Source organism: Harmonia axyridis, chromosome 1 (genome assembly GCF_914767665.1).
Source record: "Harmonia axyridis chromosome 1, icHarAxyr1.1, whole genome shotgun sequence".
Taxonomy (NCBI): domain Eukaryota; kingdom Metazoa; phylum Arthropoda; class Insecta; order Coleoptera; family Coccinellidae; genus Harmonia; species Harmonia axyridis.
In genome coordinates, this window is record NC_059501.1 from 59706016 (window position 1) to 59731155 (window position 25140).

Sequence of the window (25140 nt, forward strand, 5' to 3'; positions counted from 1 at the left end):
TCTCCTTAATTTGAAAATATATACACTATTCATGAGAAAACGAAGCCGATAATAGAGTAAAAAATTAGAACAGTTACGGGGTACAAGAAGTACACACTCAATAACTTTTTTCTACATTCATGCAAAAAGCAAAACTTTATTGAATTATATTTAGTGGAAAAATAAGTTCTTTATTGCACTAGTTCTACTTCAACGTGCTGTCACCAATTGTTCATTCACTTTCAACATTGAGGGTAAAAATAAAGTTTGAGTTAAATTGTTCGTAACGTATTAGTTCCTGTTTCAATGCAAATCGATATTAATAATAAAGTATTCAAGTTGCGCTTTTCATTTTCCTACACCTAGTGCCGCACCTCAATAAATCATTTTTTGCTTTTTGCATGAACGTAGAAAAAATGTTGTATGCAACTCGTGCAAAAATTGTTTATTGCACTCGACGTGAAATTGTCCGACGAGGCCGTTAGGCCGAGTTGGACAACACAATAAACATTCACTTTTTGCACTTGTTGCATAAATAACTATTAAACTTATACATATAAACATTTTTCTATGCTTAAGGCCAGATAGGACGAGATGAGTCACGTTTTATTTTGCCATCCTGTACAAATATAAGATGAATTGAAAATGGATACCTATATGGAACATTCAAGGGTTCGATTAGAACTATTGAAGAAGAAGAACTCTAAAAGAAATCAATTTAAAATTCAAGGGGTTTTCCAATAAAACTACTTTTTTTGGTTAATATTTAGTCTTAGGACTACCTGAAATATCGATTCCATAATGAAAATGTCCAAATCAGGCAAAAACTAATCCAAATCCAGAATTCATACATTAAGATGAAAAGTAAATAAAATTTGATACTAATGTCTAGAGATTAATAAATGTTCAAGAATTAAAATTAGTTTTAATACATCCTGAGAGTGATTCTCATTCATCTGAGATTTGTTCTAGTTTTTAACAGTTAAATATTTTACCTGATATGATATATATGATGGGCATATAACCAAGTATAGTATAAAAATACCTGATTTTGAATAATCATTTCATCTATACTTTGTGAAATTATAGATTATTTTCTATTCATCTCTACCAAGTGGTGCTTTTTTTACATTACTGATTCTCATGAAAGGAGATTTCCTCAAGAAGGAAGAGAAAAGCGATAATTAATTTTTTATTTTACGCAGTGTGAAAATCAAATAAAAATTTCGTTTGCACGTTTTATCAAGCATACCAGTTTGGTACATAATCGGTTGCTTCACCACATTGATTCAATTAGCTCAAGAATTCTAATATAAATTTTTCAAGATATCAAATTCAAAGTGAATAAAGTTTAGGAAGCACAACATAAAATCTTAACGTATGCCTAAACCCCGCCCATATAGGAGCATACGTCCTCCACTCTGATTGGCGCAACTACTCTCTTATAAAGCAGTTACTCGCGCTGCCGAAATCATCACAGTCAATACAGTCGCTTGTATTGGTTTTTAAAGTGTTCGTACGAATTATAACTTGTTCATCATGTCTGGTCGTGGTAAAGGTGGAAAAGTTAAGGGAAAGGCAAAGTCCCGTTCTAACCGTGCTGGATTACAGTTTCCAGTAGGTCGTATCCATCGTTTATTACGTAAGGGAAATTACGCAGAACGTGTTGGCGCCGGAGCACCCGTATATCTTGCTGCTGTCATGGAATATCTGGCCGCTGAAGTTTTGGAATTGGCCGGCAATGCCGCACGTGACAATAAGAAGACCAGAATCATCCCCCGTCATCTCCAATTGGCCATCAGAAATGACGAAGAATTGAATAAATTGCTTTCTGGAGTAACAATCGCTCAAGGTGGTGTTCTACCAAACATCCAAGCTGTCCTCTTACCCAAGAAGACCGAGAAGAAGACGTAAATTACGTTTCAAACATAAACAAAAGGTCCTTCTCAGGGCCACCATATTCTTCTATTGAAAAGATTTTATATCATCTTTGTTTAGTAAACCGCAATATATTTCGCTATTGAAGTCTGAAATTTTAAAGGTAAGATCAAGGCTATTCGAATTATATTTGAACTTGGTAATTTTAGAATAGTGTTGTATAATTTTCTCTAAATGTTTATGAATAACGATATTTTCCTATCTTCCACTAATTTTAGCTTTGGTACCTAGGCAAGGGCGTACATTGTTTTTTCTTGGTGGGAGGAGTAATCGAAAAAGTCTACAACAGTTTACTCATAACTGTAATGTAAGAAAAAAAAAGATTTCATAACAAAGTTAGAACCAAATTACCAGTTTATCGAGTCTTCATCAAGAAGACAATGAAACGGGTCCTCCTCGACATATCCATCTATTTGGGTAAGTATTGTCAAGGTAATTTCTCACTTCTAAACCAAAATGAGATGCAACCTCATCTTTTTGAAAATATATTCCTGTTATAATGCCATGTAACATGCCGGGTTAAAAATTTTGTAAAAAGTTGAAATGAACCGAACTTGGCAAACGATCATCAGAAATCTGAGTATTGAACACATCATATTTGGTCAACGGAGCCTATTGGTCTAACAAATACACATAAACATAATATCAGCATATTCTCTCGTTGTCAAATTGATCATTCTGATAATTCCAAAATTTTATAAAAATATGGAACACAACCAATAAGGAATTATTAACTCAAATTTCAGTTGTCAGCATTTTTTCAGAATATAAAATGACCACAAAAATGTTTCGAGAAGTTCATATTTGGTCTTTTAGCATTTTCTTCTACTTGTTAGTGTTGTTTCATTGATGAATTATTTCATATATTAGCAAATTATTATCATAAACTAAACGTTCTCTGAGTTTTAGAAGATTTTTACTCTATATATTCATTCACGACATTACTAGATACCTCACTCCCGTTTTCAACCTTAACACTTTAAATGACAAATAATGAGTCCGGTCCTGGAATATTGAAATAATTAATATATCTTTGACTCCACCTCGGCATTCCGACAATAAGTTTGGTTCTGATGATGGTTTTCCCATGAATATGCAAACAAAAACAAAAATCGAGTAAAACACAATTTCAAATATCAAAAAGAAAAGATTCTTCTTTGCAAGACTTAAGTAAACACAGAAACCACATGATATAAATCAAAAACAATGAGTCAAAAGGTAAGGTTAGGTTAGGTTTCAATAATGATATATGATACATGATATAAATCAAAAACAATGAGTCAAAAGGTTAATAGGAAAATAGATAGCTGGAACCTTAAGAACAGCAGGTTAGTTTCAGCGGGGACTTTTACCCACTAGACCTACAAACAACAAAAAACCTCATATCAAAATGGATGAGTCAACTGACATCTCATATTATTATGTTATGTACGTTATAATGACCATGCAGTCAGTGACATTAGAGAAAAATTGATGTGCTGTAAGGATAGAGCTCGGTCGTGTCAGGTCCTTGTGGTCCCCTGGTCCTCTTTTACATGATCTCGCCGCTCCTTGGACCTGTCCGTCACCTCCTTCCACTCATAGCAAGGGCTCGAAGCTCTAGTGCGCCGAGCCCCGGGGTGACACGCACCTGACTGGAAAGCAGCTCATGTAAATCTTTTGTTCTCTACCCTACTCATTAATGAAAACCCAAGGAGATCATCAATGACGTTAATAAAACTGACAACCTTCTTAGGGGCCTTGGCCGTTACCTCTCGGGTATCCAGGACCGGCTTCCCCATATGAATGGTTCTTAGGCTAGCCAGCTCTGGACACTTGCATATCATGGCGTTCGGCTGCTTCTGATCCACAGAGCCTGCAAATTTCATCTGCTAACTTTCCCATACGGTACAAATGATGTTTGTCCCGTCAGCAGTCCCACCATCACCTGAAGCTCGGCTCGTGATAGCTGCAAGAGCTTTCTGGTGTATGTAGGTGAAATCATCACGAATTTCTTGGCCTGAGTAAGTCCAGGAGTGTTAGTCCAGTGGGTTATCCTGTTATTCAAATTTCATTGCTGGACCGCAGCCTTATATTGGTCTTTTCCTAGCCCACAGAAAGGCTCAGGTCTAGCTGGTGTTAACCTCGATGCACTTTTTGCAAGTTCATCGGCTTTTTCATTTCCTTCAACACCATAGTGAATATACATACATAGATTTATAAGTTTTGGATAGACCATCTACCAAATATCCAAATCTTCATGCAAACGGGTTGATAATATTGCCTTTTTCCTCAACTTACTTCTGTGAAACTATATTATAACAAATTACTTTTATTATTTTATTAAGAGAAACCATCAAAATCGCCTTGATCTTGAGCCGACTTCATGTGTTGCTGTGACATGATCGACACTTTAGTCAGACAAACAGCAATCAGATTGTCAGAATGTTTTTTGAGTTTCAATTAGTTTTAGTAGTTTCAATCCAAACAATTTTTTTTTTCATTGTTTATATATTATGCTAAAAATTAGACTAATAACTGAAACATTAAACTTACAGGTCTGCCATAACATACTTACTAAAATATTTTGATGGTCCTTGGAGTGAATCTGGTTGAGAAACACTGATATATAATATACACTGGGTAGCCATTGTATATAATAATAATATGTTTATTGCAATATTACAAAAAATCATCCAGAGAAAAAAAAATCAACATATATTCACTAGTTATCCAAAAAATAAATAAATTGTATATTGCAATTGGTCCGACATCAGTATAACTGTTATTACTGTGGTATCAAAAACTATCAGAACATATGTAAGAAAATTAACAAAATTTCATCCACTTTCAGCACACCGCATAAATATAATTCAACATGAATTGAGCCCACCCCGATGATGATGAATTTAACATGCAAAATAAAATGCCTGAAAGTAACTACTCAAGATCTACATAATCCATTTGCACCCAGAAGCAGACTTTGATAATTGAACCTAAACGCATCTGGTTTGCAGCTCTTGAGATGAACTGGTACACGATTATATAATGAATACATTGTAAATGAAAAAGAACGTTGAAAAAAAGCAGTCCTGAAAATAGGTGGAGAAAGAAGACCCCTAAACCTCACATTCACAGCATGAACATCTGATCTGAAACGTATTTTGTTATACGAGGTGGTGATTTAAACCAGATAATTGAATGGATAAAAACCGCAGAGTGAAGCTCACGTGTCTGATCCATATTCAACCAATTGCACCATTTCAACTCATGAATAACTGGTTCATACTTTCTGATGACATAGATAAACACGCACCCTGTACTCGCTGGATTCTCGCCCTGTCCTCCAGACGTAAGAAGGGGCCATACAACGCGTCACAAAAATTGAAATGACTCAAGACAAGCGAGATAGTAAGCTGTATCTTCAACTTCTGCGACAGGAAATGACTATAAGGGTATTGCCTTCTCAATGCACATAATGATACTCAGTGAACCGAAGGTCATCATCCAAAATGACTCCCAAATTTCAAGTTGATCTGACAGTTGCAACCTTACTTTCGTTGACACTAAATTTTAATCTATCAGCCGCCTTGCTGCCAAAAACGAGAACCTTTGTTTTATCTGTGTATAAAAGGCATATCGAAAGTCAGTACAAGATTTGAGTCCATCCAGAATGAAACGTTTATATATATATATATATATATATATATATATATATATATATATATATATATATATATATATATAAAAGAGAAAAGGTGCAAGTGCAGAGTCCTGAGGAACACCACAATTCACAGCCCCCTTTTTAAGATCTTCCCGACGATATCTCCACATACTGATAGTTGTATTAGATATTACAATAAAATTATAGATTACACAGAAGAAACAACCACCCTCAAAAGATTTAAAAAGCAAATTTTCAAGCTTTTAATACAAATCGAACCATACACGGTGGAAGAGTTTTTGATGTATGATGTGGGGAGCTGGAACAGGACCTCTAATCAGTAGATGTTTGAAATATTTTTTTTGACGCTATTTCATTTCAAGAAGTTATGTATCACATCTCTACTTTACTTGAAATAAAGCTTGTTATTATTATTATTATTATTATTACTGACATTGATCCTGGAGGTAATCTATCATTAACCTAATGGCAGACGTAGAGAATCCTATATATTTTAAAATTGCAATTAGTATTTTATGGCTTACTCTATCGAACGCCTCTGAATAATCTAATAATGTCAAAACACAAATCTCACCTGAATCGACTTTTGAAATGATAGAGTCAACAACATCAAGAAGAGCCGTGCAAAAACCAAACCCTCATCTGAAACCAGATTGTCGAGATGGTAAGATATTATATTTCTCCAGATGAGTCTTTATTCTATATACCAATACTTTCTCAAAAATCTTTGCACACAAATATCGTTGAAAGTAGTAGGGATAGCCACCTTAGGAGGTGGCAACACTCTCGAAATCTTCCACTCCACAGGGAACTCCAAGTCCAGAATGCAGCAATTCAAAATATTGATTTGTGTTGTAATAATTAATAACCGACACATCATCTACACCCTGATCCTGAGCAAAATTTAAGAAATACTTGTTCATATGCCTGAGGGCAAATTTTTATTTAATGACCTATTATATATATTGAGTTCAGCCATTCTCCACAGATACTTGAGATCTTTTGCATTTTCAGTTGAAGTTTGTAGATAAGTTCTTTTCTCTCGACTTACAGCGTTCAACGTTTCATTGCGAATTCTTCTATAATTTTCCCAGTTTTACACAAAATATGGATATTCACAAAGACACAAACCTAAAATAATCCAAGTGGATAGCATCATTAACTCAACAAATAACACTATGAATTAGGCACAAATCATCAAACACAATCATTCAGTGACAAAAAAAAAGAATACTTCACACTACATGATGACCTTGAATATCCTCTTCTTTTTTCTTCTGTCGTTCCACTAGCCATACGACATAATGAAGGGATTAACAAACTACAAAGAAACAAAGATCAATATTCAACAGAAGCTACAAACAAGAGAAAATAGATCAAACTTCACTTTCAATTATATATGTGAAGGTTCAACATATGAGATCCATATAACATTCCGATTAAATAAATTATTAAAGTTCAACCATCGATTAGACCTAAATATATTTCAACTAATTAACGTTTGAAATCTTTGGAGTGAAAAATATTGTTATTATCTTCATTCACATATAAAAATTCAGAATTTAAAAACGCTGTAAATATTATCATTAAAATGCAATTATTATAAATTCAAAAAATTATTGTTTGAAAAACTATTCACCATAAAATCAAAATTAAAGTGAATAGTTCTAATTCAACACAATCTTGATTGAATTTGCTATTATAATATTTATTACTGTATAAAGTGCATAAAATGATGGAAAATTTTAAAACAAAAATTGGAAGTTTTAGTGAATTTTAATAAAAGTGTAGATGAACTCACCTATATAACGGCATGTAATTTCCAAAACAAAACAGTCAGTACTTTCATCCCAAAAGAATTAATCATGATTTTTTTTAGTATTCCCCATTGCTTCAAAAACATCTAGCTCCATATAAATTCTGTTATAAACAATTAAATAACAAATGTAAAAAGCACCATTGAAAATAGAACACAAGATTGAAATTTTACTCAACAGACATAAAGAATATTTGAAATTATTAAAAGAATTTCAACGATTGTTTTCAATATGAAAGTAAACAAGCATTTAACCTCAAATAAAAATTCATAGAGTGGAAAATTTTGAAATATTGGTTATTATTCTGTGATTGTATTTTAAGGATCACAGAACTCAAGAATATGCCTTACTGCTACGCCACCTGGTGACAATCAGAGTAAAAATATTGACATAGTTCTTGTATTCTACAAATATTTATATTTTTAAATCATTTTAATGTTGAGTTCCTCAGTGTTCTTCCTGGAAAAAAAGGTTCAAATATCAATTTCCATGCTTTCCCTCAAACTGGTGATAAATATCGTGTTTCGGTGGAAAGGAAATTGGGGAGTAAAGTGCTGATGGATCGACAAAAAGCTTGGCAACTGAAACTCAAAATCGGTAAACCAGTGACAAGAAATATGAAAGTATGTTCCCTGCATTTTATCGAAGTAAGCACGGATTACACATGAAATTTTGAGTTATATTTATGGGGATAATCGTTTACAGATTCCAGTTCTACACAAAATTTTTGAAAAATACTGCTGTGCCTTCCAGAAATCTTCCTGTTGGATCTACTACCACAAAGGAAGAACCTGAATTTTCTTGTAGTAGATCTGAAAGATTAAGACAAAGAAGTATCAACAAAGAAAAACTTGTTGCTGAAGAATGCTCTTGTGAAGAAATCAAACCTGCTGTACAAACTACTTCTCAAGATGAAATCGAAGTTGCACAAGGTCTATTCAGCTTCTTCAGGGTCAGCCTGATTAAAATGGGCCTAAAACTTTCAAGGATGCAAGTGAATACTCCAAAAGTGTCTTCTTTATGTGACCTGATAACAACAGATAGTGCTCTAAACAGTTTTACTGGTCTCAATATTATAAATCTATTAGATACAATAGTAGAAGCAGTACCCTTTTTTTCAAATAAAAACAGTACCAAGAAAGCATTGTTAAATGCTAAAATAGCAGCTGTTCGAGTACATATTGAAAGAGTCAATCAGCGTATTAAGATATTCAAAATTTTAGGATGTAGGTTGCAGTGGTTTCTTATGAAGTAAGTTGGAGATATATTTACATTTGCTTGTGCTATAACCAATTCAATATTTGCAGAACATAGATTTTTAAGGAATTAGATTATTTAAAAATAATGAAATAGTTCATTTCCCAATTAGTATCCAGCAAATGGACAAGTTGTTCATAAATTGATTTTTCAAAAAAATTATTTATAATAGACAATAAAAAAATCATACTGAATTTTTTATTTTGAAATCTTCAAAACTAAGGTACCTTTACCCAATATTGGGAAAATTCCTTAGAAATATTTGGACATGTACTATGAAATTCTATATATTTTTTTTTCAGGGCATACTGATGATCACATTTTATGAAATTATTCAATTGAATTTTCATTAGTCCAGCCATAATATAATTGAATAAATAGGTTTCAATATGATTAGTTTTAAGTAGCATAGTTATATAAATTTATTTTTTGAAACATCTTATGTAAATTGAGTTATCTAAATAAATAAATAAAAACTGGACATGTGACTTTCTGTAGTATTCCTATAAATATTCAATACATTAGCATTTGTAATACTTTGTTGGGACTGTAATAATTGAAGGGTAACTTGGAATGATGAATTCGGACAATGTCAATATTTATAGTTCTACGTTTGCCCACCTTGGCGCTGCATTCATATTTTCAGATGCCTATACAGGGTGTTTTACGAATGATTGTACAGGTTTTCAGGGCAGATGTGGGACATTTTGGTGAGTCTGAATCAGTGTTCGAAATATGTTCTAACTACATTCGTTTAACAATTTATTCCTAAAGGAATTCACTTAATCGTTATGAACATCGGGAATCTACTGACGGCTATTTGTAACCACAGAACACTAAATATATTTTTTAACTATACTAGAGAGTGGAAGAAGTCCAGAGAGGCCGAAGCATGGTCTACTGCATAGAACAAGGACTTTTTCAGAGGGCTTTCATCAATGCCAGAAAATCTCAAAGAATTTTTGATGAAATTGATCTATATTCATTTTATCGATGCGGAAATCAACTTAGGTACCAACAATCTCCTTAAAAAGTCGCCAGTTTTATCTTAAACTTTTTTTGGAGTAAGTTGGCATACCAGTATTTTTAGACTTCTTAACTGCGATCTAATATTTACGTACAAACAGAATATTTAAAGATTTTTGTTCACCAGTGGAATAAATTTGTGTCTAGGTCAAGCAACTTCTATTTTGCATCCATTGTCCTAGCCAATGAAATGCTTTGTGCATTTGGCGATAGAATCGAATTGAAATAATAACAATTTATGAATTTTCTTGATATCTCAAATCCTTCAGAATAAATTTCCGAAATGAAAAGAATCAACGAATGAAAGAACCAGATTTCTTTTTCACAAATTAAATTAGCCTAAATGTTTTTATCCTGAAAATTCTAGACTTTGTAACTGAGTCCATCACCACTGAAACCATATTTTTAGTACATGGTTAAAGAATTTTTGAATTTTTTTTATTTTGATTTGATACTGTTGTGAGTAAATTATTGAAATTCATTGGCAAGACTAATACACTTTCCAAATCTATAGATCTGCTCTGATGCCTGATGGTAGTATGGATTTAGTTTAAGACAATTTTTTTTTATATGTAGTGATTCTTTTTGAAGAGTTTCATGGTACATGCCAGGCTTCTATATAATCAAAAAATAGGTGAATATCAGCTATCCAATGATTATTAGGTGGTTAATGGAAATTAATCAATGTGAACTGTAAAATAATGGAATTTTCACATTTTTGAAATATTTATTTTATCTATTGTTAAAACAACTCTACTTATAATTAGTGAAACAAAATAATTATTAACTTAACATAAATATCACTACTCTAACAGAAAGAGTAATATATTATTCTTTTAAGCAATTAATATTTGACATAAAGAATAAAAATAACATACTGAATCTTTTATCTCAAATCTAAGATAATGTTCACTAACTGATCGAATAATAAATATTAGTACTAATTGAAAACAAATAAATAGGTTATCAACAACATCTATTAATATTTCATTCCTTAAAATTATTGGTATTTTGAAAAGATATCATTTGGTTCCACAAGAAACCATAATTATTCCATATCTATTGCTTATGTAGTATTTAATATTTTTCTTAGGAACTACCAATTCCTAAAGCAATTCCAGCAACAAATGATACAACAAAGATGTGCATCTCTTTGAGCTGCATTTGTTCCTCTCCTAGTAATTTTGCATACCATCGTTTAGCTTTTTGTCCCTTACTTTTAAGCACATCTTCCGTTTTAGTTATTTTTCTGTCCACAAATCGTTCAACTTTATCAAGCATTGTAGGTTGTTGGCCAGTTACAGCCTCTTCAACTTTATCAGCTACATTATCTATCTGTCTGTTTACTTTATCCCAATTTATTTTGATAAGACCTTTCTCATTAACTATCTGTAATAAAATGATGCCCCCTCCTAAAGCTAAAGCTGCAGGTTTGCCTACTCTCATAGCCATAAATCCAGTCATCCAACCAGAAGATACACCCAGTATCATTTGCTTGGTGGCAGAAGTTTTACTGATATCTCCAAGAATTTTTTCCGAAAAGGAACTAACATCTTTTTTAGCTTCTTTTATATTGATAATTTCTTTAGTGGATTTATTTGAGGTAGATGCTTTTGCCATTTCTATTATTTTGAATATTCGATTTACGCCTATAACAATAACCACTAATATTATTTTTGGAGAATACGCAATTATAGAATTGAAATATTTCTTATTCTTCCTTTTATTTTGGATATCGGAATTAATGGGCTTTTAGTATTTTGTGGACTGAACCATTGTTTAAAAAATTATAGAGTCATTTCAACAATTTTTTGAAAAGAACTAGTCAAAAAACGCAAGGTTCAAGGAATCTGAAATAGAAATATAATATATTATATTTCTATGGAATCTGATGTGTCAACAAGAGAAGAAGAAAAACATCTATGTTAATTATAACCTTTTACAAAATAAGATTTCGGTGTCCTACATCCAAAACGTGCAATTGTGAAATTTATTTAAAAATATAGTTAATAGTGAAATAATAATAATAATGGCTACATATAATTTCAAGAATATATCCGTTGTTCCCACGGCAAAGGTAATTTATTTTTTTACTTCATGATTTATTTGGTCAAGAATCCCATAATTTTAAACCTATTCTTATGTTTCAGGAATTCGCAGACATTATTTTATCTAAAACTCAGAGAAAAACACCTACAGTTGTCCACAAACAATATAAGATCCCAAGGATCCGAAATTTCTATACATTGAAAGTAAAATTTTGCCAACAGAGTTATCATGATCGTCTCTCACAAATATTGACAGAATTTCCAAAATTAGATCAGATTCATCCATTTTATGCGGACCTCATGAATGTTCTCTTTGATCAGGACCATTACAAAATATCTCTTGGCCAAATCAACACAGCTCGACATCTGATCGACAAGTAAGTTCACAATACGCGAGGTTGAATTAACCGCACTCTTGTTTACGAGATCTTTTTTTGTGAATTATGATGTTTTTATAACAATGTTGTGATCTTCAGAAACTACACACTGAAGATTCAGTGGACAAGAATGTGTTCAATACATACATAATTGTAAGTTTTGTCAAGTTTACTTTTTTGAAATGTAATTATGTTTTACTTTAGTGTTGCTAAGGAACATGTCAAGTTCATCAAATATGCGGACTCCCTTTATCGCTGCAAACAACTCAAAAGAGCTGCCCTTGGAAGAATGACAAAAATAATAGCTCGTCAGGCACCAAATCTAAAATATTTGGAACAAGTGAGACAACATTTGGCACGTATGCCATCTATAGATCCATACACAAGAACCATTGTATTATGTGGTAAGTAGTTTACTCTGTTTAATATATGTATAACAATTATTTTCATATTGAGAAAGATTATACAGACTATTTATTTCAACAATCGTAGTAAATGCCATTCAGAGACTATTTTGAACTTTTTATTGTATACTGGAATTATGATTCATTCAAATTCTTATGAAATTAATATTTTATACATATAAATGCTGAATAATATGAGTAGATCCACTGAAAATTAGATCTATAACAACCAAAGCCAATTCTTTTTATGAAAGAAATCAACAAATCTGAATAAATCAGCCCAAATTTTGGAAATTGCTTAATTTTGTTTCTGTTTTTAAGGTGGATAGAGTTAGCAACTTATCCATTCAAAGCATAACAACAGAAAATGTTTTGAATTTCCACAATTCTAAAATAATAATAATAATAATAAACTTTATTTTTCTGACCTTAAATCAGTACAGGTGTACTGGTACCAAGGCTTCAACTCATATAACAAATCTAAATTAACAAATCACTTCTATCGAAAAAAAACAAAAAAAAACAAACAATTACAAACATTGAGGTTAATTAAGTTCTAGGTATTCTCTTAGATTACGGCACATCTTCTTTGGATTGTTTGAGTCAGTCACAGTCACAGGAACCGAGTTATAAGTCATTATGCTCCTATAGATGGGCGTATTTTGTGATTTCACAGTTCTTCTGTAATTGGTTCTAAGTTGATTCTGTGTTCTGATGGGGTAGGCGTGACATTCATTAACAAGTTGCAATTTAGTTTGTGTTTTTAGGTAATTTTTTTTGATGTTATATATTAGTTTGACTTGTTCATAAGCTCTCATTTTTTCAATGTTAAATATTGATGTATTAGTGTATAGGCTGTCTGTCGATGTAAAATAATCTAATGCGTACACTGCCTTGACTGCTCTGTTTTGATACCGTTGGATCTGCTCCATTAGGTATTTTGGTGCGTTTCCCCAACAAACTCTCATGTATCTAAGTTGTGACGCTATAAAACTTTCATATATCACCTTTCTGGCACGATCATTTATTAAGTTGGCGCATCTCCTTACAGCACCTATCATTGGAGCAAGTTTGTTTTTCAGTTTTTCTATATGAAACCGCCAAGACAGCTTATCGTCAATCAGCAAACCCAAATATCTGTACTCTTCAACCTTTTTTAAAGCAGTATTATTGATTTTTATTTCTATATCACATCTTTTCTTATTTTTTTGTTTAATAATCATATATACAGTTTTATCTATATTCAACGTTAATCTATTATAACACAGCCAGTCATAGTACAATTCCAAATCCTGATTCATCACATTCTCCAATTCCCCCATGTTATCGGCTGAGAGAACAAAAGCAGTGTCATCAGCAAATTTATAATATCTTGATCCCATTTTCAAAAATTTTAAACTATGGACATATAAGAGGTACTCAATTGGACCCAGGACGGAGCCCTGTGCTACCCCAGTAGTCATTACAAGTCTTTCACTTTCACAGTCATCCATACACACATAGGAAACCCTATTTTCTGAGTATGACTTTAGTAGGTCATAACAAACACCTCTGAAACCCATTTTTTGGAGCTTATCTAATAAAATACCTATGTCCACAGTGTCAAATGCTTTCCTCAGATCAATGAAGACCACAATTACATATTTATTCTTGTCTATTTCTTCAGTTATAAAATCCACCATATCAACAACTGCACCAAATAAATATACTAATACCCAGTTGCTGGATATTTAATGCCGCATTAAAATGTAATCCTCATATAATGGTGCAGGTAGCCAATAGGCTTCTACAGGAGGAATAAAATTTTAAGATGGCATTAAATTTTAATGAACATTCCTGCAACTGGGTGTATATCTCTTGAATATTTTATATGTGTAAAATAATTTAATACGATTTCAATTTGATCAAGTATACCTCCATTCTTTTCATTATTATTATAAAGAACATGACAGTAAGCAGCATTGAAACTATTATTTATTTATTTGTTATCAAGTCTTAGTATTTAATCACAAATTAATATTTATATTTTTAAGGTTTTCCAAATGTGGGGAAATCTTCCTTTATCAATAAAATAACAAGAGCAGAAGTTGAAGTACAACCTTATGCTTTCACCACTAAAGCTCTGTATGTTGGCCATACAGATCACAAAAAAATACGTTACCAAGTAATTGATACTCCTGGTATTCTGGATCATCCCCTAGAAGAAAGGAATGCTATTGAAATGCAGGCTATTGCTGCATTAGTTCATTTACGTGCTTGCATACTCTATATCATGGACTTATCAGAGCAGTGTGGACATAGTATTGAAGAACAAATTAATTTGTTTCAATCTATAAAACCAATGTTCGTACGAAAACCTTTAATTGTGGTCATAAATAAATGTGACATCTTGAGATTGGATGAATTACCCTCTTCGAAGAGAGACCTTCTAGCAAATTTTGAGAAGGAAAATATACCACTTTATGAAATGTCAACAGTAAATGAATCTGGAGTCATGAATGTCAAATTTGAGGCATGTGAGACACTTCTACAATTCAGAGTCAGTGAAAAATATAAAACTAATAAGGTATGTTATTTTGATTTTTATAAATATCAATAGATTTTATATATATATATATGACCTGTGATAATATTAATCAATGTTTTGAGATTAATAATTTTCTCAAAAATAAGACTACTGAGAAAGAAATAATTCCTTTTTTAATCAAAATCATTTACTTTCATATAACTATAAGAACAAGATTTCTTTCCACATATACTATAAAATATGACAACACCTGCAGCGTCACTTCACATTCAATAACTCGATCCAGACTGGACCCATATTTCAAAATTTGTACTAATAAGAGAAAAAAGTGGTACTGGTTGTGCCATCTGTACTCCAGACCCGGGACTTTTAATTCATATACCTCAATTGAGTTATCTCGTTGTGTAAAAAGTAGTCTATGATGTAAATATCAAAAGGATAGGAGTGCATTAGAACATTGTGAAACGATTAAGCACTTAAAACTTTTCACATTAACCATATCCGAAAAAATGATTAATGAAAAAAATGTTTTATTTAATAATAAAAATTTGTGTTTGAATTTAATGTACAACTTGGATGTACATACTTCAATCATAAATTCAATTTTTTTTTTCTTTCTTCCCATTTGAGTTGTTATTCTTTAATAAATTGAAGAACAGATAAATTCATCATTGAATTAGGAAAAAAAGTCCTTATTGTCTGACAATCTTTATTTTGATGACAACTAGATTCAAGACCTTCAAAATGGTCTCATTTTCAATTCAAAGCTGCAAGGAATTTAAACAATCAAGTCCAAAGGATACTGTAGACAATACTTACATACAACTTAAATAGGTCAAATTATTAAAACATAACTACCTCAATTTATTATTATCCTTTGTACTTGATTGCTTGATTCAATTCATATTCTCAATTTTATTTTTGCTCCTATCATACAATAATTTTTTGTCTTCCAAAGGTCAGTGGTATATTGAATCGTCTTCATGTTGGAAAACCAGAAGTTGAGAACCAATCTCGTCCACCAGTCATACCGGCTACCGTTTTAGCAAAAAGACAGGGAAATACCGAAAAAAAAATTCAAAAACTAGAAAGAGAATGGGAAGTGGAACTTGGTGATGATTATGTTCTTGACCTTAAAAAATCTTATACAGACATCCCAGAGGATGAACGTTGGGACGTTATCCCAGAAATGTGGAATGGCCACAATATTGCAGATTTCATGGATCCTCACATTTTTGAAAAATTTGCGAAGTTGAAGGAGGAAGAAGCTATTAGAGTAAGAACTGGCATGTATGATTTACCGAAAATGGAATTAAGTCAGACTGATAGAGAAATAAAAGAACTAGCCTTGAAAATCAGGCATCAAAAAGCAATAACAAAAGAAGAAGCAAGAGTCAATAAACAAAATAAGAAGCAAACCATTTCTAGAACTGCTCGTAACCAAACTAGAACAAGGTAAGCATTAATTTCGTAATGATGTATAAATTTTATCTATATTTTGTCGGTATTCTTGTTCAAATGTTGAAACAAGTATTGAAAATATTGGAATATCCACTGATGATGAATATGGAAAATGCAACTTTTTCTGGGGTCTATCAAATCAGGATTAATTAATTTGGGTACATGACCAATGTGTGGGACTATTTTAAACATATTTAAAAATAAGACCCAGAGATTCAAGACAAAATTACATGATGAATTACCATTTGAAACGATTTTCAAACATTTATTCAATGTTGCATTCACATAACATTTTATCTTTTTTTTTTGTAGAAGCAAATCATTTTACTAAAATGAATATTTACATAGAATTAGCGGGAATGTGAAATCTCTGAAAATTATTTTTCTGGATAAAGTTTATATTTATTTATTGACTATAATGGTATAATGTTCACTAACTTTACTTTGGAATTTTAGACTTGCATCCAAATTTAAGAAAGATTTGCAAAGTAGGGGGGTGGATATGTCTCACATATCAAATACTCACTTCACCAAAAATATAAAGTCCTCAGCTCTCACAAAGAGAATGAAGATGGATATCGATGATGATACGAAATCTAAATTGAAGAGAATTGTGAAACCTTCAAGAGGTGATTTGGGTATAAAGGACCTTGCTGTAAGTATTTCAATAAGAATTTTCACCAAAAGAATTGATGTACATACTCCAAGATAATATTTCTGATATATGCTCTTAACATTTTTTTCAGACTAAAAAGAAATTGCAGCAAATTGCACATCGTGCCATTGCCAAGAAAGTTGCAAGATATGGTCTCAAAGGTGAAGCAGATAGGTTTATTGGTACAAAGATGCCAAAACATCTTTATTCTGGAAAAAGAGGATCAGGAACAACGGACAGAAGATAAATATAAATGTTTATTATTAAATTATGTGAATAAAGGGTTTTGTGTTCAAGAAATTATTTATATAAATCTAAGTAAGGCGATCCACATCTTACATTATAAAACTGATCACACACTTGAAATTGTTCATTGAAAAGGGTGCCATTAGTGCACAAAAATGAAGCAGCTACATTCGGTTGACACATGTAATAAGCCTAAAAAATTGAAGGATTGGTAAAAATCTTTATTAATTTCTCAAAAAGTTATCAATTTGTTTTTCAATATGTACTAAGAGGACTTTACAGGTTGTACATAAAAATGATGATTTTTTTCTACATCTAATTTGTAACAAAAACATAATTTTTACAAATTTCTTTGAAAAATATGTTATCTCTGCAGAGTGAAAAATTTAAGTTCATTATTTTCTGAGAAAACCTTTGAAATTCAAGGAAAAAAGTTGAAATTGATCAAATTCTTTTAAATTTCGTATAATAGTGAATTTGAAAGATTAATAGGTATACACATGTAAGTTGAGTGTTTTGGAAAACTGAGAACTACATACATGAAATTTGGTACAATCAGTTGATGGTATTCATTTTGTAAATATTTTAGTATTTTAAAATTGAATGCTGAAAATCGCAGTAAAAAAAAATATTACCCAATAATACCTTTCGGTGTTTGGGTAGTTGAAAAAAAAACTATATAATTATACTATGTAATTTTTAAGTTGAATCAGTTAAAAATCTCAAAAATAAAAAGAACGGTTTTGAGACGGAATCCACTTATGCCAGAACCTCTTTCATTTAATTCCCCCTTGAGGGGGGTTCCGGAGGTAGTAATTGGAATTTCAAATGACACCCCTGTTTTTATTGCACATTCATTTTCTACGGCAAAAAATACAAGTACGAACAATTTTTCACAAATCGTCACAGATGGCTCTGTAATAAAGTTTGAATTTTCCGCCTGAACGACCTCAATTTATCCATTCCATTAATCATTCTCATGAAATTTAAGTCTCGAAAAATTCTCTAACTTTTCGTTAAAACAATGAAAGAAACTTAAATTCAGTGTTTCGAAAATTAAATTTGACATTTCATAAATTGTATATCTAATTGATTGTTCTTTGGGATTGTCGAGAATTAATAGGCCAGTAGAAATTTTTAAAATAATATGAATGAAAACTGATTTATTGGATGAATTCAGTTATCGAAACACCGAATTTTAGTTTATTTCTGTGTTTTCCAGAAGTCATCAGACTACTTCCGTTCACTTAGAAATTGCGGTTTTCATTCGTGTTCTTTCTCGATAACTCTTAAAAGTTTTATTTTAGGTGTAGGATTTACTCAAGTAACCCTCACCCCCTCTTTTATATGTATGAGGCAACCAATATAACCAAATTTCATAATTTTCAATTGTACGTACCGGGATCCATGGTACACCCTCCTTATCTCCGTTAGTTTTGAAGGTAATAGATTGAAATTTGGGATATCCCATATACATAATAAGCGACACTTTTTGATCTACAAATGATTTCTTTTTCACTTCCTGTTTCGCCGGAAGTGATACCAACTTTCGATTTTTAAATGGAACACCCTGTATATTATAACATTTTTGAAATCTGCATAATTTTCTGAATCCAATGATACTACATAAGTGATATTTCAAACGTCAAAATTTTTTATAATTTAATTTTTAGTTTTCCATTTAAGTGTGCCATAATGGTTCCGATTTATTCCGATTGACCCGTCTAATACTAGAAAAATCGAAATTATGTCAAAAATACTAAATTGCGTTTTTTATGAGCAAATAAAGTTCATCGTAATAGTTTTTGGGGTAAAACTCAATTTTTTCAAATAGAACCATATTGGTACCGTGATACCATTCATTAGTACTGTTAATAAGGTATTCATCTATACATGTAAATAAAATTTGCGATCAATACAATCAAAATTACAGCTATAAGAAAATATAATTATTTTGTTTTAGCTGTAATTTTGATTTTATTGAACGCACATTCCATTAACATGTATGGATGAATACCTTAGTAATAGTAAGGGCCCCCGCAAGGGTCAACGCCCGCGTGCCGAAAATATTTTGGCGCCCCAAAAAGGGGGGAAGTGGAGAAAAACGTCGCAGGATAATCGGCAAAAAATTTTTCAATTTTTGTTAGGAATTTATTTGTAGAAGGGTTAAAAAAACTATCAGCAACCTTTATTGAATGCCTTAAGAACTTTATGCTGTCAGTTGTTGCATGATACATTTTTTAAATGTTTCATTATTTTATTCAAGCATTCTTTCAAAACCGCATTTTATTTTAATTTTGTAATGAAACTGAACAGTTTTCAAAACCTGAGCTTTATTCTTCTTTAAATTATTCATAATATTATATTAAAATATTAATATTATTATTAATAATTAGTAAATATTATTCCATACTCCCAGCCATCTTCTCCCTTTGTTGAAGTCTAGCTTTTTTTTGCTCTCGAAATTTTGCACCAGAAGGTCGTTTTCTCTTGTATGGCTCCTAGAATTTAAGAAAAACTTGATCCAAAATTGGTAAGGACATTCACCCATGATTTACTTTGCGCCATCCCTTTGAGAATAACCCGTATGTTTTCATTTTTATGAATTTAAACCTTAAATCCGAGCCTTTAAACCTAAACGGAGGTAATATTAATAATAATAATGAGTTAAGACCGATCTGAAGCACATACCCTGTTCCTGTTATAATAATTAATTTTTGGCAAAGGTGTAATAAATTTTTTTTAGAATGTCAAACGGCTACGAACATCAAATAAATAATACAGATCCAGGGTGCATATTAAAAAAAAAATTAAGTATAATATGATGGTGGCCCCTGGTAACCAATTCAAAATATCAAAGTCGATTCAATTTTTTCACGATTACAAACAATACTTTCCTATTTGAAGCAAATAAAAATAATATTATAGTATATAGGTATGGGCTAATTTAGGATGTGCACCATTTTAAACAGAAAAAAAAAATATCGAATTTTATAGACTAATAGAAATGCTAATACTGTATGTGGATAGGTACTTACCATTTCATAAAATTTAATTTAATCACAACAAGAAACAGTAACACAAACCACAATTACACAAAATACAAATATTTCCAATTATCTGAGTATTTTAATTTTTTGCGTCTTGACCTCAACCCCTAAACGTTTCGAAAAAAAATAACTATTCTTTGGATAGGTTTCTGCTGTTATAGCATAGCAAGCAGATTTTGGTAGTTTCAGAAATTCTCTGTAACATGTAGTATTTTTCCTACAGATGGTGGCGAAAGTTTCAGTAATTCCCCTGGCTAAAAGCTATCGCTTCGGTATTTATGATTGTTTATGTGTACCATATGCGTTTTAGTGATGATCGAAGAAATGGTGCCCGCCGTCCGGTGCAAGGTGGTCCATAAAGAAATCCCGTACCGACAAATGGATGATTATTTATGATTTGTTTACTCGACAAGAATCGTATAATTGCAATCTGTGGCCGAGGTTATTTTATAGGGATTGTGACGTTCGGGAACTTGTTTGGATGTGTAAAAGATGTCTTTGAACGTTTAAAATTGTTGAAAAAATAAAAAATTTTTTTTTCAAAAACCTTTGGTCTTTCGGATTTTCATGCCCCTTAAGAGTGGCGTCCGCGTGCGGTGCACGCGTTGAACGCGCGGTTGCGGGGGCCCTGGTAATAGTATTAATAAATGGTACTACGGTACCAATATGGTTCCATTTGAAAAAATTGAGTTTTACCCCAAAAACTATTACGATGAACTTTATTTGACGGGATTTCGACTGTTCTAGAATTAGACGGGTCAAATGAAATAGATCGGAACCATCATAATATGGCACACTTAAATGGAAAACTAAAAATTAAATTATAAAAAAATTTTACGTTTGAAATATCACTTATGTAGTATCATTGGATTCAGAAAATTATATACAGATTTCAAAAATGTAATAATATACAGGGTGTTCCATTTAATAATCGAAAGTTGGCATCACTTCCGTCGAAACAGGAAGTGAAAAATAAATTATTTGTAGATCAAATAGTGTCGCTTTTATTATGTATATGGGATATCCCAAATTTCAATCTATCACCTTCAAAACTAACGGAAATAAGGGGGTGTACCATGATCCTGCTACACCCGGTATATTGAAACTACCAAATGATTTTTTCCCGAATAATCTCAGAGGCAATAATAAACCAATTAAAGTCTTCAATTGGTAATAATTTTCGTAGATATAGGTAACAAAAAAAAATATACAACTATCGATTTCTTATACGATAATTCATTGGGGTCTGCAGTTCTCGTATAAGATATAATTAGTTGTATATGTTTTTTTTTTGTTATATCTACAAAAATTATGGTTATAGCATAGTATAAAGAATCCTTATACTATGGTTATAGTTACCTGGCATCCAGAGTTCACATCTGCATAATAACCAGGACTTCGTCCCTTGCAAGTAAATCCTGTAGGGGGTACCTTTGCAAAAGTTGGATATAAAGGTGGACTATGAGGTAAATGTAAATTATGATACCCATCGTATGGCATAGATCCTGGAATGATACGGTGTCCTCCTTTAGCAGACATCGAAAAGATACCTGCATTGAAATATTAAAAATAGAATAAACCCATCATCAATAATAAGTCGTCATCTTTGAAGCCATATAACATATTGGAACTTTTCGTCATGTATTTTCAACCGATTCCTTTAATCTCTATACAGATTATAATAATTTCAAGTTATTCGCTATTAGGAACTTCAAGCAGAATATAAAAAAAATCCCAATATTTCCGTTACAACCGACGAAGTTGAAATTATAACTCGACAAGTATCAAATTCGAATAACCAAATTTTACGTAATATTTAATTCCTTCTATCGCAAAAAAAAACCTTGGATCCTTTAATTTTTTTAAAAATACGATCGAATGAAACAAAAAACCACTCCATGAATTGAATTGCAATTCTCTGGGATTTTTGTGGTGTTATTGAACTGCAAAACGCATACTTAACATTGATGGTTTTTTTGATATTTTCAATTCAGCGCTTGATTATACAAAAAGCCTCCGAAAGCCCTTTTTTATCAACTTTTCTAATTAATGTAGAGAACGAAAAAAAAATATTCGAAAATCCAATAGCTACTTCTTGTAGAGACTTCATTCAAGATTTAAAAACATCCCTTAACTTTTCTGTGCAATCATATTGATTGGTGAGATATTGATGGTTAAAGACAAAAAGGTCCTTTTCAATTCAAAGTTCCATATTTCAGCGAGAAGTGCAGCTCGCATCGAAATTTCGAAAAAAAGGTATGAACAAGTTAACTCATTCATATAGTGGTTAAGTTGGAAAAAAAATTTCCAAGTCTGTATTCCAAAAATAAAAACTGAAAAAATGTTGCAGAAATTTTAGATACTGTATTCATTAGGATTGAGCGGTACACGTTTTTTTTCTTCATGAGATCAAATTGAAATACGACCATTGATATTGAAAATACATCAGCCATTTGAAAAACCGCTAAAAATTTCGAATTTTATTTTGATCCGTAAATTTATTCCAATAGTATATCTATATCATCGTAGCAATAAGTATATATTTTCAATTCCATAAACATGTGTTTTAATTTTCTGAAAAATATATTTTCTAATTTTGTTTCAAAAATTCAACTGGATCCAGTACCGAGAATTTGATATTCTATTATTCCATATATCGAATCCTGAACGCTCTGTTATAATTGGCATTCGTAACCCCATATGAAAAAATTTAAATGAGCATACAGTGACAGAGCCGTCGCTAGGGGGTACAGGCAGGGAACGATGTCGCCTATTTCGCCAAAATTTAGGGGCGGCATTTCAAGCTTGATCAACAAAAATCCCAAGTGTGGAAATTCAAAGTACCGAATGAGAATGTAATTCAGTTAGAAACAACATGAAGGAATACAGACAAATTCAACATAAAAAACAATAATTTTTTGTCTAGCATATTTTTCGCCACGATGTAAATTACGTAAAATAGGCATTTATAAAAAAAATTGTAGATATACCTACCAAAGTGCTCCACAAATCATTTTGTGAATAATGGTTAAAAAATAATTATGGGACTCAGGGAGTATTTATTTACGGAATAGAATGATCAAAAGCTTCTGACAAAAAGTGGTGGATATTGTAAAAAATGTACAGTGTGTTGTCAGAGTCTTCAAGCTACTTTAATACAGAAAATTTTACGTTTCCAAACATTTATTACGATTTGATTCAAATAAAAATGTTCATACCTAATAGAAAAAAAATTATCTGCAACACAACCATTCTGATTGAAACCTTCACCGACTTTACTGGATCTCAAATGATAAAAAAAATCTGAACTAGGTACAATATATTTAAGTGGCTATGCCATTGAAAAATCGAATGTGCTATCCTCAAATCTGGGTCAAACTCCGTACAACCACCCATCAGATCAGATTCTGATTGCTACCATTCACTCTATTAATCCTTATTTTTTTTGGAACAAGGAAACAAGTTGAAATCTACTTATTTTTTCGAGGTTCAACCTCCCCCGCTCCTGCGATTTTAGGTCGATCAAGAAATGTAACGATACATACAGGGTGTAACATGAGTGACTGGCCACAGCCTAGTGATGATTGCAAGTCATTCAGGCCTTTCAGAAAAGTCACTTGTTTTGTATTTTAAGACTGCGTTAGTTTCGGGGATTCACAGTTTCATCAAACATAATTCTAATTGATAATTTGAGCAGCCTGTTACAACAATCAGTAGGAGCTGAGGGCTGATAATGAAAGAGAGTTGAACAGAAATTTATAAAATCCGAAAGATTATCAGATTACATCAAATATTATCATAAACGGAATAAAAACAGGACCGTATTTCAAAAAAGTTAATTAAATTAGCACATAAATTCTTTCGTTTGCTACTGCATTGAAAAAAATGTGCCATTCAAAGTAAAAATTGAATTCATTAGACTGATTATGTATTTTTTCATGCCAATAGCGATATTTCTCTAAAACTTAAAAAAAACATAGATTTCGAAGTCTAAAGGAAAAAATTCAATAATTTGAGCACTGCTCTGAAAATATTTATATTACATTAATCGCTTTAAACGGCTGCATGAAGTAAATAAACCCACAAAATTTGAACAAAATCGGACTGCTGATTTCTAGTTATGGATATCAGAAATTTAGGTCAATTTGCATGAATCACCCTGTATATCCGAAACTAAACTTAGGATACAAAACAAGCTACTACTCTGGGAGGCCTGGTGATCTGCATTAACTACTAGGCTATGGCCAGTCACTCAAGTTACACCCTGTATAATATCGATATCGTCTTGTATTCTGTGAAGAGAATTGCGAAGGTTATTTTAAGATGGGAGAATTCTCAAAAATATTTAACTTTCGAATTAGATTGTGTCCCAATTTCTTTGCATTGTGAGGTGATCTCAGAATCCCTTTTGAGCTAAAAAAAAATGAATGCCACATTTTCGGGATCGATCGTTTACAGAATTAATTCTGTGAAAACCGCAACCTGATAAATTCACCTGTTCTCAAGCTATTAGAGAAAATTAGAAAATGGCGTGAAATAAAAAGTTATCAACTTCTTTATCACTGGTGCTATAAACATGAAACAAAAACATTCTGCAAGCACTTTTTCAGTAAAATCCATTGGTGTAATAATTTGTGTTTTATTGCAATTAGTTTTGAGGTTATATATCAAACTTGTGTTTTTTTATTTAA

At 31.7% G+C, this 25140-nt stretch overlaps 4 protein-coding genes and 2 long non-coding RNA genes across 6 annotated transcripts; 3 read left to right on the plus strand and 3 right to left on the minus strand.

The window, feature by feature from the left end:
• Positions 1-1004: 1004 nt before the first annotated feature.
• LOC123688870 (histone H2A-like) lies at positions 1005-1937 on the plus strand. Its single transcript, XM_045627593.1, has one exon. It carries the CDS (start codon positions 1519-1521, stop codon positions 1891-1893), a length of 375 nt encoding a protein of 124 aa, XP_045483549.1. The 5' UTR covers positions 1005-1518; the 3' UTR covers positions 1894-1937.
• A 1208-nt stretch (positions 1938-3145) lies between these two features.
• On the plus strand, positions 3146-5997 carry LOC123688872. Its single transcript, XR_006750129.1, has 2 exons — positions 3146-3245; positions 4455-5997. It is a non-coding gene; the product is annotated as an uncharacterized LOC123688872 (long non-coding RNA).
• Positions 5998-6007: 10 nt separating this feature from the next.
• Positions 6008-7628, minus strand: LOC123688871. Its single transcript, XR_006750128.1, has 3 exons — positions 7383-7628; positions 6156-6902; positions 6008-6065 (listed from the first exon to the last, which is right to left on the minus strand). It is a non-coding gene; the product is annotated as an uncharacterized LOC123688871 (long non-coding RNA).
• Positions 7629-10388: 2760 nt separating this feature from the next.
• On the minus strand, positions 10389-11456 carry LOC123681855 (FUN14 domain-containing protein 1A). The gene has a single exon (XM_045620178.1). It carries the CDS (start codon positions 11299-11301, stop codon positions 10771-10773), a length of 531 nt encoding a protein of 176 aa, XP_045476134.1. The 5' UTR covers positions 11302-11456; the 3' UTR covers positions 10389-10770.
• A 111-nt stretch (positions 11457-11567) lies between these two features.
• Positions 11568-17453, plus strand: LOC123681847 (nucleolar GTP-binding protein 1). The gene is made up of 7 exons (XM_045620166.1): positions 11568-11758; positions 11832-12106; positions 12311-12510; positions 14544-15076; positions 15996-16492; positions 16955-17153; positions 17245-17453. The coding sequence occupies exons 1-7, from the start codon at positions 11711-11713 to the stop codon at positions 17398-17400; spliced, it is 1908 nt and encodes a 635-aa protein (XP_045476122.1). The 5' UTR covers positions 11568-11710; the 3' UTR covers positions 17401-17453.
• Positions 17307-23791, minus strand: LOC123681861 (U-scoloptoxin(01)-Cw1a-like). Its single transcript, XM_045620191.1, has 3 exons — positions 23668-23791; positions 21809-21999; positions 17307-17591 (listed from the first exon to the last, which is right to left on the minus strand). The coding sequence occupies exons 1-3, from the start codon at positions 23699-23701 to the stop codon at positions 17454-17456; spliced, it is 363 nt and encodes a 120-aa protein (XP_045476147.1). The 5' UTR covers positions 23702-23791; the 3' UTR covers positions 17307-17453.
• Positions 23792-25140: the final 1349 nt, after the last annotated feature.